At 33.4% G+C, this 13,518-nt stretch overlaps 2 protein-coding genes and 1 long non-coding RNA gene across 6 annotated transcripts; 1 reads left to right on the top strand and 2 right to left on the bottom strand.

The window, feature by feature from the left end:
- Positions 1-4,210: 4,210 nt before the first annotated feature.
- Positions 4,211-5,494, bottom strand: LOC142525139 (ENTH domain-containing protein C794.11c-like). Its single transcript, XM_075629311.1, has 4 exons — positions 5,300-5,494; positions 5,089-5,211; positions 4,714-4,878; positions 4,211-4,614 (listed from the first exon to the last, which is right to left on the bottom strand). The coding sequence occupies exons 1-4, from the start codon at positions 5,404-5,406 to the stop codon at positions 4,293-4,295; spliced, it is 717 nt and encodes a 238-aa protein (XP_075485426.1). The 5' UTR covers positions 5,407-5,494; the 3' UTR covers positions 4,211-4,292.
- Positions 5,495-6,998: 1,504 nt separating this feature from the next.
- LOC142524626 (uncharacterized) lies at positions 6,999-13,403 on the bottom strand. 4 transcript variants are annotated; one of them, XM_075628670.1, is made up of 11 exons: positions 13,154-13,403; positions 13,011-13,062; positions 12,400-12,506; positions 11,766-11,811; positions 10,591-10,671; positions 10,351-10,485; positions 10,158-10,247; positions 8,950-9,081; positions 8,752-8,835; positions 8,466-8,507; positions 6,999-7,324 (listed from the first exon to the last, which is right to left on the bottom strand). In XM_075628670.1, the coding sequence occupies exons 1-11, from the start codon at positions 13,261-13,263 to the stop codon at positions 7,313-7,315; spliced, it is 891 nt and encodes a 296-aa protein (XP_075484785.1). In that variant the 5' UTR covers positions 13,264-13,403; the 3' UTR covers positions 6,999-7,312. The 4 variants fall into 4 exon arrangements, with proteins under 4 accessions (XP_075484785.1, XP_075484782.1, XP_075484783.1 ...); XM_075628667.1 differs by having other exon boundaries at positions 8,466-8,530; positions 13,154-13,400; XM_075628668.1 differs by having other exon boundaries at positions 8,466-8,530; positions 10,597-10,671; positions 13,154-13,400.
- LOC142524628 (uncharacterized) lies at positions 9,089-9,983 on the top strand. Its single transcript, XR_012814922.1, has 2 exons — positions 9,089-9,221; positions 9,886-9,983. It is a non-coding gene; the product is annotated as an uncharacterized LOC142524628 (long non-coding RNA).
- Positions 13,404-13,518: the final 115 nt, after the last annotated feature.

Below are 13,518 nucleotides of genomic sequence, written 5' to 3'. Positions count from 1 at the left end.
AATACCAGGTTTGAGTGTTCAGTTCAAGAATTCAATATATTGTTTTCAGCAGCACTCTTAGCTGCTCACCCATATATCCTCAGTCACTGACTTGAGTGTCGGAGGGGCTACGCCAGGACACCCTCTTGGCCCCCTCCTAACGGTCTTCTTCTTGATTTCAGGCTCAGGATAATCTTAAAGCCCACGTCTGAACTATTGACGCTCGTTGGGATCGGACCCTAAATTTCCCTGTGAGTATCGTTATCAAAGTCATTATTTATGATTTATTCTCCAATTATATATTTAAAAGTCAACTAGGATTCCACATCAAAGTCATTGTTTTTTCTTTCGATAAAACATACTACCCACTTGTTTCATTATAAGACCAGGTCTCCCTCCTTTATTATTAGGATAGGATATATTATAGTTATACAAATTTATTAAATTGATTTTTTTTTATGCTTGTTTGTAATTTGAAAATTGATTATTAAAAAAAAACATATCTTGATCTCGAACTTAATTAAGTCTTTCCATCTTAACCATATATAGAAAATATGGTAAAATCAAATCTAAAATCTAGTAGATAAAAAAAATTCTATATTTGAATCTATCATCATTTTTGTGCTATAGGTAACAAGAACTCAAAAAAAAAAAAAACCTTGTGCTTTTGGAAGGATTTCGTCCAAAAAATTGTCAACATTAGCCTCCCTAAATATTAGTTTTATTTTTCATGTTAACTACTATAATAAATATGAACTTTGGTCAGCATTGTGGTTGCTCGAATATTTACATGATCCCTCTTGGTGGTTCTGACAATAACTCAACCAACAGAGGATTTTGGTTGAAAGAAAATTTTATCACCGAAATTCAGTTGATGTCGAAGACTTCAGACAAACAAGATTTCCCACAATCTAGCTCAAAAAGACATAAAATCTTAATCTAGTTTCGAATTAGTCAATTGTAATTTATCTATTTGGTTATCAACTCTTGTAAATCCTGACTTTCTATTGATATCATAATGATTAACCTTTTATTCTGTAATATTTAAATTAAATATCATAATTTGTTGATTTAGTAACGTGAGATTACTAAATAATTAACGATTTTTAAAAAAATATAATATGACATATCTTGGTCATATGAAGTTCAAATAATTTGAAATTTGGATATAACATAGAAAACTCAAAGATATAGAAGTTTCATGTTTTGAGTTTTGAAAAATTTGATCGTTTGACTGGTTCAAAGAGATATATCGGTGTTAAAATGTTAAATATTATATATTATATTATTTTATTAATATAATATAATATTTAAAAATTGAAGATAAATTTGAAAATATTGAACGGTAAAAGCTTTCATTTCAAACAGAGAGAAATTTCGGTTTATCTAATCGATGAATCGACTTCAATTCTGAAATCGTTGACACGAGGTCTTCTATTTGATGTATAAATTTTATATTTTTGGTGATGTTTGAAATTCATCGATTTCTGTAATAAATCCGATAAATTGTTAAATCATACTGAAATTGAAGATTGTTGACTAGTGTATGATTTTAACGAAGAAGAGAAGATTATAGTGATGTTATTTTGAATTATTCTCAATTTATTATAATTAGGGATTTTAATTGTTGAGTTGAATTGGTGAATTATTTGTCAGTTGTTATTAATTCTGATTATATATTCGGAGTCTACGAAGTATAGTCTACATGTTGATATAAAGTTTCGTAGTTTAACAGACGTTGTAAAATAGCCTATTATTTGAAATTAATTGATTAGGGTGTATTTTATGCTAGTATTATGAATTAAATACACCGAAATATTAAATTGATGAACGATAAGAATTTATAATCGAATTTTATAATTTGTTGAAATAATGGTTGTTGGGCTATTTGATGTTGTATAATGAGGCTGTTATGATTGTGTTGATACGGTGACAATGATCTGATAATTGTTGTTAAATTATTTAGATACATCACAAGCCTCATGATCAAAGAAGTAGCCAGATTTTATATATATACTCGATTATCAGGTACGTGTTGAAGTATGAGCATACGTTGTTATTGTTTGGTATTGATAAACACTATTGTGTTGAACGGTGATAAATCACCGGAATTGGGTGATTTGATATTATATTTGTTGTTGTTTATTATTGTTGATGTTGTTGGCTGTCGTTGGGAGATGTTACGTTGATGTTGTTCGTTCAACGATATTGATGTCGCCGGAGTATGGGTGCGACGTATCGTTGATGTTTTTCATTCGACGATATTGTTGTCGCCGGAGTAATGGTGCGACGTATCGTTGATGTTGTTCGTTCGATGATATTGATGTCGCCGGAGTTGTAGGCGATGTATCGTTGATGTTGTTGTTGTAGTAGTATATGAGTGATGTCGTTGATATCGTGGGTGGTTTGATTATCCAGAAACAGCAAAGGGGGTATTTTTGTTATGATTGCAGTTATATTTTATGTTATTGTTGATACAACAGTGGTGAAAGACTAGGTGTGTCTAGTCAAACAATCATGTAGTTGATAGTAGGTAGACACAATATAGCTTATTGTCTTTTTTGAGTTGTATGATATATTTATTATACTGTTTCTGCTACACTGATGTAGATAGTGTGGTGATTGCACTATTTTGTCGTATATGCATTATATTATTACGTCGTCGAAAAGAACATTTTTATGCATATGATGTCACATATTGTATGATTACATGACGAGGTTTGGGGCGTCACACTGGTGGTATCAAAGCATATGTTAGATGTCTGTGATGGTTAGGAGTAGAGTTTGTAATGAGGGAGTTGGATGGCGATATTATTTGCGTGTGTCTGTGTAGGACCGAGTGCTTACCGCTTTATCTAAAGTTATAGCTAGTGGTAATGGTGCAACTCAAATCTTTCAAACCGCACAGCAGCTCAAGCACCATGGTTCGATCGCTCTACCAAACAGGGACAATTATTGCACCCAACAATCTCCCTCCCAATAATTGCACTCCTTGCAATCAATGAGAATCGAACCCATGACTTTGGCTCTAATACCAATTGAAAGATCGAGTATGCTAGTACCTTTGAAGGCATTTCAAACACTATATTCTACAATGAGCTGTAATAGCTCGTGTTTTAAGAATATTAACACCGATGAATTAAATCGAGTTTGATTTAAAACCAAGCGGAAGAAACTCGAAGTAATTCTTCGTGAAGAAGACTGTTATATTAGAAAACATTTTAACTCATGTAAACTGAATAACCGAAAAAATATAGATTGGTTTTTGCATTCATCAGTTCAGTTATGGTGACAACTGAACTGACGGATACTCTAACTGATCCAAACAGTTTGAAAACATCAGTTAATCAGTATTTTAAACATACTTTCAAATGTATTTTTTAAAATTTTAAATATTTCAAAATAAATATTATTGTTGTAAATATTTATAAATCTTTAATTTTTGCTATTTTTTATTATTGGAGTTAAATTTTGTGCAATAAAATTTTTAATCATAATAAACAATTATTTTACAAAATTGTTATAAATTTGAATATATTTTATTTAGTTGACAAACAGCTGACATATTGAATAGTTAAATATTTAATGGCAAAAACTTGTGTGAAACAGTCTTCACGGGTCGTATTTTGTGAGACGGATATTTTATTTGGGTCATCCATGAAAAAGTATTACTTTTTATGCTAAGAGTATTACTTTTTATTGTGAATATCGGTAGGATTGACCCGTCTCACAGATAAAGATTCGTGAGACCGTCTCATAAGAGACCTACTCATATTTAATTTAATTAAAAATTAGAAAATATTTTTTTAGGTGATCTTGAATAATATTAATATAAATATATAAATAAACATTATTGTATTAATGGGCTACATATTTTCAATAATTGGGCTTATATTTTGTATATTTATCGCTTTTTAGCTTTAATATCATTACTAATGGACACTATGTTTTTAATTTGGACTTCTCATCAACTTATATGATATTTAGACGGATATTTAAAATTAAGTCATTGTATAAAGAGGTGGATATTAAATGTAGATTTGATCTACAATTATATTTTTTGATAAATAAAAATAAGACTATTTATTATTTAGTGTTATATATATACGCATTATCAAGTAAATTAGTTTTCTTTTGGTGTAAAATGATTAGTATTAGAATTGATAAAGTGGACAAAAAAGGGTATTGTAAAATTTTTGTAAGGTAACAAATATATTACAAACTAGAATACAACAAAGGAATTAAAATGATTCAGCTCCAAAAAAAATAAAAATAAAATAGAATATTTGCAATATGATTTTCACAGGATTATATTATATGGCAGATAGAAGTGAGACTCTTGTGCTGTGTGACTCTTTATGATCCCAAAATGGATGCTCCTGATCTTCCATAACATATTCACGGCAGCCGTTGGACACGAGCTCGGCTTTGTATCCATCAAATTCAATGTCCTTTTGACGACGATTATCACTTGTTGAGAAGTGTTTCGTGCTGGATATGTTAAAACTCCCAAATCCTTTGATTCCGACACTAAGTTTCCTTGCCTTAGCCCTCTCCTCCGTGAGATACGACTTGTCTTGGAGAAGGCTTGTTATTCTCTCAGATTTGTCCTTCACACTCAATCCCCAGTCGAACCTGCACTTTAAAGCGGTTTATAAGCTGATGAGAATACAATATATATATATATATCATGAAATACGTACAGTAATGGACGGAGTTAACGTTAATACGAACCCTTTGTGATCGACATAGTGAAAAGTCGCCGCCATGTGTGTAATAGTTTGCTGGTCACTTTGAAATTCCTCTGCCACTCGTAGAGGTCCATGGGTGAGCAGGTATTCCAAAACAACTAGAGCATTGTAAGAGCCTCTCCAATTCCATGCATCAAATTTAGACAACCTGAAAATTTTAATAATTTTCAAATATTTCCTTGATTTCTCTTACTCTTTTACGAGATCGCGTAAAAATCAATATATCCCATGCTTTTGCAAGAAATTACTATTAAGCAGTCCCTAAAGATTTTTGATTTGTCGAATGTTTGGAAACAGAGATATATATATATATATTCATTAAAAAAAACCGAGAATTTTTTTTTTTAATTATAAAAACCTGTGATGAAGAATATGGACGATTCTTTCATAATCGTCGACCTCAAAAGCAGCACGAGCGATCATCCTCATGGCAGAAGCATCTTGTGCACATGAATCTCCATTTGTTATTTCTTCTGTTAATCTAATCAACCAAATTTATACTGTTCAGAAACTAAAGTTGATTATATAAAATGGGATTTAATTAATTAATAAATAGAGATGGAGCTTACAATTGTGCAGGTGTAGCGTCCATTAATACCAATCTTGCTCTCTTCATTTTATCCTTCAAGAACAACGAAGCTTGCCTCTTCAAATCACCCATCAATCCAGACCCCATTTTTGTTTTCTTGCACGACTAATAAGAGGAGCTTTCTGCACTAATAATATATATATACCACTAGCCTGATTGATTTCGGCGGTGCTTAATTAACAGCATGCAATAGTTGTTATACATACATACATATATATTATATATATGACCACTCCATTAGCAAAATGGAACTACACTGGAACTACTCTAGAAAGTGGACTTGCATATGCAATTGGGCCAACATTATTGTAATAATTGTATTATTTTGACAATATTTTGGTCAAAATTTGAATAATTTATAACAAAAAAGTGGCATTTCAATTGTCAATTTTGATTAGGTTTTCTTTCTTTGTTTGTCAATGTTCGATTTGCTACTCGGACGGCTTGTGCTTTAGTTATGGAATGCTGTAATAATAATATAAAAAGAAGTTTAATAACGATTTAACAAATACACTATCATTTTTTATGTTTTTATATTTAAAGGATAACTATATATATTTTTATAAAAAGTAATATTTTTATTAATTTATCTCCTCTTATTTTTACTTTTTTATTTAAATATGATCTGATACCAACAAAAATTAATGTCTAATTAATTTTTTTTTTTGTTTTTGCATGGCAATAAAAAGGGGAAGTCAGTTGAGTATAAATTAAACTCTGGTCAAGTTCTTTTTCCATACATAGTTCCATGTATGTGATCACAATGAATACGCATAATTAGCTTATATAAACACATGATTTTAAACGTGAGAAAAATGTTAAACAATTATATATAAATATTTTGATTGAAAACAAATTATCTGTTGTTACCCACCAAGTGTCCATTCATATTGCTTTTAGTACTCCATATAAAAAAGATTGACCATCTTATGGGAAAATATTCCAAATTTGTTTTTAAAGCACCCATTGACCATATAAACATTTTTGTTGAAAATTGTGGTCAAAATCTTTAGTACTAGAATGTAACGATTATATGTAGTAGGCTGGTCAACATGAACTTTAACCTATATTCACACATCACTATTGGTCATAAGTCGTAAGTTGATCCAGCATAAACTAAGGGTGGCTGGATTATCTGGGCAAAAACCGGGTAATTTCACGCAGGTTCTGCCCAAAATTTCTAATATACTTCGACCATTGGTTTAATTAAAGTTTAATAACACAAATAAATAAGTGTGAATACAAATTAGAATTTAATTGCAGCATTCGTAACATATCATGAGTCACGATGCAAGGATATGTGCTACCGTTCATATTAGACCAACGTACTGTATGACCCATGGTCGATACAGGGAAGCTTTAAAGATTTTTAATACATGGGTTTGACCGGAGGTCTAAATAAAATATCTCTAAAATTTTAACGTGGTCAATAATTAATAAATTATTGTGAACATCATTATTTAAAAATATCTTAAATCTACACAATTACATAATTAATCTAACCATTGAAAAATCTTATATAAATTCTCTAAACTTTTAAATTTAAATATAATTTTTAAATTTTTTACATAAAATTACTTAATATCTTCGATGTATATATGCACGCAACTCAAGTTCATGGAAAAAAAACTGGGATTTGGCCTCAAGTTTCTTACAAATCAGCAGTTACCAGTAAGATATGCAAGAAAAAACAGAAGCTGTCCTAAAAGATCACATGTTTCCTCATTGATTGAAACTGGTTTGACTGCAGAATTTCATAAATCTGCATGCTTAAAAAACCTGAGTTCGTTTACAATACTGCATATCTCCGATTAAATATTAGCTGTAAATTTTCCACATGCCAGTTCTGTAACCTAGCGACATGAGAGCTATCTCCCACAACATATTAGGAATGCTTAATAAGTTAACCTTTGATCCAGGAATTTCAGTCCAGTTAACAGAAATCTCGATCACGGGGATGCGAAACCATTTGCACAAATACACTAACTCAACATCAAAGCACCACCTGAAAATTCAAGGTTTCAACAGTTATTTCAACAGTAAAACTCAAGCTACTACCGACTGACTATGCAGATCGAAACATGGAAAGGGATTGAACAAAAAACTGGAACATTAAAAAAATACCGTGAGGAATGAACACAAACAATTTAGATTAATTCTAGTGAACTTCCAAAATGACAAGTTCTCCATAAAGTACTCTCATACATCCAAATGTCCTATGACTAGCATATGAGTGTATGACCTGTATGACTATTATTAGGCCGACAAGAAAATTGCCAAAGCCAAGCACGCTAACTATTAGCATAACATATTTCGACCCGACCGTTGCCTTTCCCTAGAAGAAGATAAATTGCACCGTATCATCATACCAGACAGCTGAAAGCTGCCTCCAATCGGTTGCTGATACAAAACCAGTGGTGAGCTGGATTTCATAACTGAGCTTATTTACAAACAAATTGGGGGTTTCAAAAACAATTAAATGTTTAGGTGGACACTTCATTGTCAATTCATTTACATTCTTCAACACAAAAAAAAGAAGCTATTTTAACCTGATGACGTGCTTCGTTTTTATGATTTCCTTGTTTCCGGGAATACTCCACTGCCTATCATCCATAAAACCGCTGCAATCCTCTTTATCTTTCAGTTCTTTATTATTGTACAATTCTCATTTTAGCAAATTAAATTTTCCGATAGTTAAACTCATTTATCTCTTTCGAAAGTTCTCAAAGTCACAGAGGTAGGGTTTGATCCAGTCTTTCAACCTCATCGACCTCAATTTTACATGTTTATTTTTGGATGCATATGGAACATAGCACTTTCAGTATAACATTGGGTAGATTAGGTTACAAAAGATTTCAAAATAAACCTCAGAATATAACTATGCCTCACTTGGTCATAAACTTGAGTATGACTTGACCAAGTTGAAACATTACAGTTACGCTAGAAAATTCATAATTTCATCTCATCACTGTTCAATTAGTCAAAGACTCTGTGTATGACTTTAACCCAGTTGAAAAAATGTAAGACAAATTTAAGAATATACAGCTAACTTTCAGGAAAAAAAGATACAAAATAACAAATACATGCAACAGTACTCTAAATTCTCTCTTGACTATATACCGACATGAGACGAAAGAGAAACATACCGTTTCAAGCGGACATTCATGAAAAGCTTCCGCGCAGCAGCTCTAGTGAACATTTTAAAACCGCACTGAAACATGACGAAGAGATTCTATGACCAAACTTAAGACGTAAGATAAATTTAACCTATACTGCTATTTTCCAGGTTTGCAAGAGTGAAAAAGAGAATAAAGAGAGTGCATCAGAGAATGTCCACCCGACCAACAAACACAAATGCAACTAAACGATATAAAAAATAGAAATGAAATTGAAATGGGGACAAAAGACACAGTTTGAGAGAAGCTGTAGTACCTGTGTATCACGAATTCCAGGACCAGCAGCCAACAGAACTACGAGATGAAATCCCTTCATCAAAAAATTGCGATACCACTTTCTCTGAAACACAAGACGATCCTCTGATTAGAGTTGAACTACATGCTAGTAGTCATACAGAATAATTTAACCACATCATAATGCAAAATAGCAATTATACAGCCAAAAAGACTCAACTGTTGCCAGAGCCTTCTCCTCAAGGTGAGCACGAGACCCAAAAGCAGCAATTGGGACATCCGAGATTCTTAAAGTTGAATCACTAGCTGAAGAGTCTCCAAACTTGCGCTCCTCCATAGCAAGTGCAAGAATCTGATGAGGAAATCATCTATATGTCAATTTTTTTCTAATTAAAAGCCTGCCAAGTGACTGGGGTTTGAGGCAGACTTGACCACTAACTATAAGCCAAAAGACACATGAAGGCGATCAGAGGCTGACTTCTGGTAAAGAAGGCAGTGTTCTAAATGGCGGTCGAGGCGGCCGCCTAGGCATCGCCTAGGCGGTAGGCGGCCCTCGACCGCACCGCCTATGCATGAGGCGGGTGTTTTAGGCAGCCCAAGCTATACGACGTTGGCGAGGCGGGTCGAGGCGACTTGAGGCGGGTCGAGTCGGCTTGAGGCGACGAGCAGGCGGGTCGAGGCGGGGCAAGGCGGCGACTAGGCGGGCGAGGCGGCGAGCAGGCGGGCGAGTCAGTCAAGATTTTTAAGTTGTAGTTAACAAATTTAAAAACGTAGTCAACAATTTTAAAAACCTAGTCAAAGTTAACTAATTTTAAATATCAAAACCTTAACATACCTCACTTTCTTTATTTTATTTTTGGTTTTCACTCTCAAGTCTCAACCACCACACACAATCTGCTGTCCGCTGCATTTTATTAATTGCACATTATCTAGATGATTTTATATTTTGTATTTAACATTATTTAATTGCACATTTTACATAAAAATGATGACTATTTGTGATTATATTGCATGATTATCTATAATTATCTACAAAAAAATAATTAAAAAATTCAACCACCTAGGCACTGCCTGGGCACCGCCTAGGCGGCCGAGGCGGTAGGCGGTCACCGACCGCTCCGCCACCACCTCCCGCCATTTACAACCTTGAAAGAAGGACAAAGCCAAAAGTACAACCAGTAGAAAACAAACATAAGTAAGAGGATTGAATGGAATGCTTAGTGAACAGAACCATACACAGTGACCCCCCCCCCCCCCCCTCCACACACACACACACACACACACACACACACACAAACCTTGTAGCCAAAATTACGACAAGACAATTGGTACCAAACTCTCCATCAAAATGGAAAAGAAATACCACACACAAAATTTTAACTTTTTGTGCAAGAACCAACCTTCTGGATCATGAAAATGGTCACCAACCTGATTTTCTAGTTTCTCAAGGTCACACACTTTGGTTGCCCCATCAGCATCGAGCATTAATATTAATTCACCACGTGAGTGGAGCACGCCCTGTTTGGAAATGCTTCCCAAGAGCATTATGATTCATAATGAAAAGTCATTATAAAAAATACAACAATATACTGGGTGAACTAATTTTTCAGAATTGGCTCACTTTTCTTATTGCTTCACCCTTCCCATGGTTCCTTCCGAGAAGGACTACTCTTATATTGTCTACGGTGTACCTCTTCACATAGTCAAAAGCTACTCTTTTGGTACCATCAGTACTTCCATCATCAATAATCACCACCTATTCAACCAATGATTCATTAGAAAGTTCTACGTTAAAAAGAACCCATTTCCCCTAAAATCAGCATATAGAATAACATGACGCATTTCTCCAATATGAGCATACATCTACCAGGACAGGAGTATCTGCTGCTTTACGTATTTCAACAAGAAAGCTTGCTCTAAAAATAGTACCCAAAAAACCTCCCTAAAATAATAATGACAACTTCAATAGAAAGGAACAACAATCAACAACTATAAGGTGATATTCAAACACAAGCTTAGAGCTCTCTCACCATTTGATTATTATTGACATGGAACACAAAACTGGGATGTATGATCTTTACTGCTGTCACTTAAAACAAAACTGGGAAAATTTTGCTCATTGCAGTGTCTAGAGACAAAAGTGAAGATCATACGTGAGAAAAAAAACTAGGATGTAGCAGAGGCTATATCGAGATTGAACAAAAGGAAAAATAATGTAACAAACTCACATTCTCAACTCATAAATCAATTATCTAGCTGCAAGCACATGACAATCGAAGTAAAACAGGTTTAAATTTGGTTCACATAATTACCCCAGCTCAAATTATGATTTCAATCCCATGAACCATTGTTTACAAATTTTGGATCTCCTATAATCATTTAGATGCTCAGGGACTTTTTCATTGGCAATGAAGTATAAGAAGACCTCAAGCTCACATCTCTTTTAACAGCATAAACAGCATATGTGCTAACTAAACAAACTATTTAATATACGATGCGCACGACAATCAAAGTCCAGTGAAACTAGCTATCTGCAGTCAAAAGAAGTATCATTTCAGTTAGATGTAACATACATGCACCTTTAGTACATCAGGTGGAGTACACTCAAGATATTTAATTTTGTTTATCCAAGTCACCTGGGAAACTGCATCACTCATTAATACAAGCGATATAAGAGATTTAATACATTTCAAGTAATAACTTGGCCATCATTTACATAATTTACAGCCAGTTAGGTAAACATGATTATATCCCAATCAACCGAATCTTGTTAATAATAACATCATATACCACAAACCAGGCTGCTCTGTCAGCCAATTCATAGAAAAATTAAAATCCAAAGAATTAGACTCTAAGAGAAGTATTGTAAGTCTGATTCACTCCACTTTTGTTGTTATCGGTCTTGTACTCAGTCTTCCACAGTGAGGAAGAGATGAGGCTTAACTTTCGAGTAATACAATACAACACTTCTTACTGCAAGAAGCCAGCCCTGGTGATGCAGCAATGATAAACAGAAAGTCGAGTTTAAGAATTTACCTCATACGAAAAAGGCTTGTCCTTTGCTGTGCGTTCTTGAAGGTAGCTACAATTAACAATACGAATAATCGAAAAACTTATAAAAAATTTACCTCTACAACAAAGATAAATATATTTACTGGAGAAGAATCACATGTTCGCATATACAGACAGCTTCATACCCTATAGGTTTCAAAAAGCTGATTTTCATATAAAAAATTTCATCCATGTTTGAGCATGTATACATCTGTCTGATAATAATGGATTATTTGTAGGACAGAAAGATTTACATATTTCACTGATCAGAGTCAATGGCATCAAATAAGTTACAATTATTTTAATCTACCGTCTCAGAACAAATATGCCCGATTAACCTTCTGCTCATCACTTAAAAGTACATACGATAAAATCAGGGAAGACTGTCATAAATCATTATAAAACGTGATACAGTAGTCGGTGGCAGCAGCGGTGAAGGACAATAAAATAATGTCGTGATAAGACAACTTTCAGTCTGATAAACTGTAAAAATGCATTCGAACCACCCAAATTTGATGTATATAGATAAATTACAACTTTGATATCATGCAATCAAGGATTATAATGAAACATGTTCAGAGTAAAAACGTAAAAGCAAAAAAGAAGAAATGTTGTTTACTTCAAGGTTTCATCGAGAGCTCCTGGAAGCCTATACTCCTCATTGTATGCTGGAACTATCAAAGAAATATACTTCTCAGCAGGATCAAGAATATGAGGACACTTAACCTGTTATAAAGAAATTAAGCGCAGCAGCACAATCAAAGCCCTGTTATTGATATATGTAACCAAACCGTACCAAGATACAAGGACCTCTGCCACAAATTACACGGAATAAAGCAATGAAGCATGCACTATAATTTTTCCCAGTTTTCATCCCAGCTCCCCTTCTAAATATCATGTAAGACTCTCAAAACTGTTTGAAACATAAATAAAACGTAATAGAGATGACTTTTTGCTAAATCTATTTCAAAGTACTTAACAAGATAATCTTTTTTCAGCCCCTGTTGTTCGATTTTAGTCAAAACTCAGATTATGCTACAATTTTTTTTATCATTATGAAACTTTACATCCTCGTAAATCCTTCACCTGGAAACTAGTCAATCAAAAACTGCACTGAGAAGCTCATCCAAGTCAACTGTACTGTCCCTTATCGAGTTTTCATACATAAAATCCAATCCAAGCGGTGAATAGCACAATCGCAATAAAAAGAATGTGAATCGGGACACATACCGGCTTCAATGAATTGGGATCTTCAAAGACAGGAGGGGCCTCAACATGACAGCTTAGAAAAAGCAAAAAACATAAAAATAAATAAAATTTCATAAGAAAGTAAATAAAAAATCCAATAGAGTGATCGGAGGTAGAAATCATACGAGTGGTTATACTTTCTCCTGAACGTTTCGAAAACAATGGCGGATGCTAATGCACCAGCCAAAACAGAAGCCAAGATCAGCAATTTAAACAAAATCCATATCAATTCCATTTCTCCGGTCAAACTGATCGATTTCTCTGATAATTCATACAGTTTCGTGGCAACCCAGAAAAATAAAAACTTTGTTCGAACCCAATCAGGGTTTTTGATAAATTTGTAGAATTATAATTTTTTGGAGTTAAATAATCTATTCTGATTCTAATAATTTAATAAAATAAAATAAGAAATGTTTTCGAAAGGCTAAAAATTTCATTCTTGATTGTTATATGTATATACATTGTTTAAAAAAATTAAAAAAAATCGACC

The sequence above is a fragment of the Primulina tabacum genome, chromosome 14, assembly GCF_025594145.1.
Source record: "Primulina tabacum isolate GXHZ01 chromosome 14, ASM2559414v2, whole genome shotgun sequence".
In the NCBI taxonomy this organism is placed as follows: domain Eukaryota; kingdom Viridiplantae; phylum Streptophyta; class Magnoliopsida; order Lamiales; family Gesneriaceae; genus Primulina; species Primulina tabacum.
This window is presented reverse-complemented; position numbering and strand designations above follow the sequence as displayed.

Bases quoted from the DNA above. Each gene is read 5' to 3' on its own strand.
- LOC142524626 (XM_075628667.1), bottom strand. From the start codon at position 13,263: ATGGAATTGATATGGATTTTGTTTAAATTGCTGATCTTGGCTTCTGTT. The intron at 9,082-10,157 runs GTTGGTGACCAT...TTTCCTCATCAG, and splicing joins TTGAGAAACTAGAAAATCAG to ATTCTTGCACTTGCTATGGA. The intron at 8,836-8,949 runs GTTGAGTCTTTT...CTTGTGTTTCAG, and splicing joins AGGAGAAGGCTCTGGCAACA to AGAAAGTGGTATCGCAATTT.
- LOC142525139 (XM_075629311.1), bottom strand. From the start codon at position 5,406: ATGGGGTCTGGATTGATGGGTGATTTGAAGAGGCAAGCTTCGTTGTTC. The intron at 5,212-5,299 runs GTAAGCTCCATC...TTGGTTGATTAG, and splicing joins GACGCTACACCTGCACAATT to ATTAACAGAAGAAATAACAA. The intron at 4,879-5,088 runs GTTTTTATAATT...TAAAATTTTCAG, and splicing joins GTCCATATTCTTCATCACAG to GTTGTCTAAATTTGATGCAT.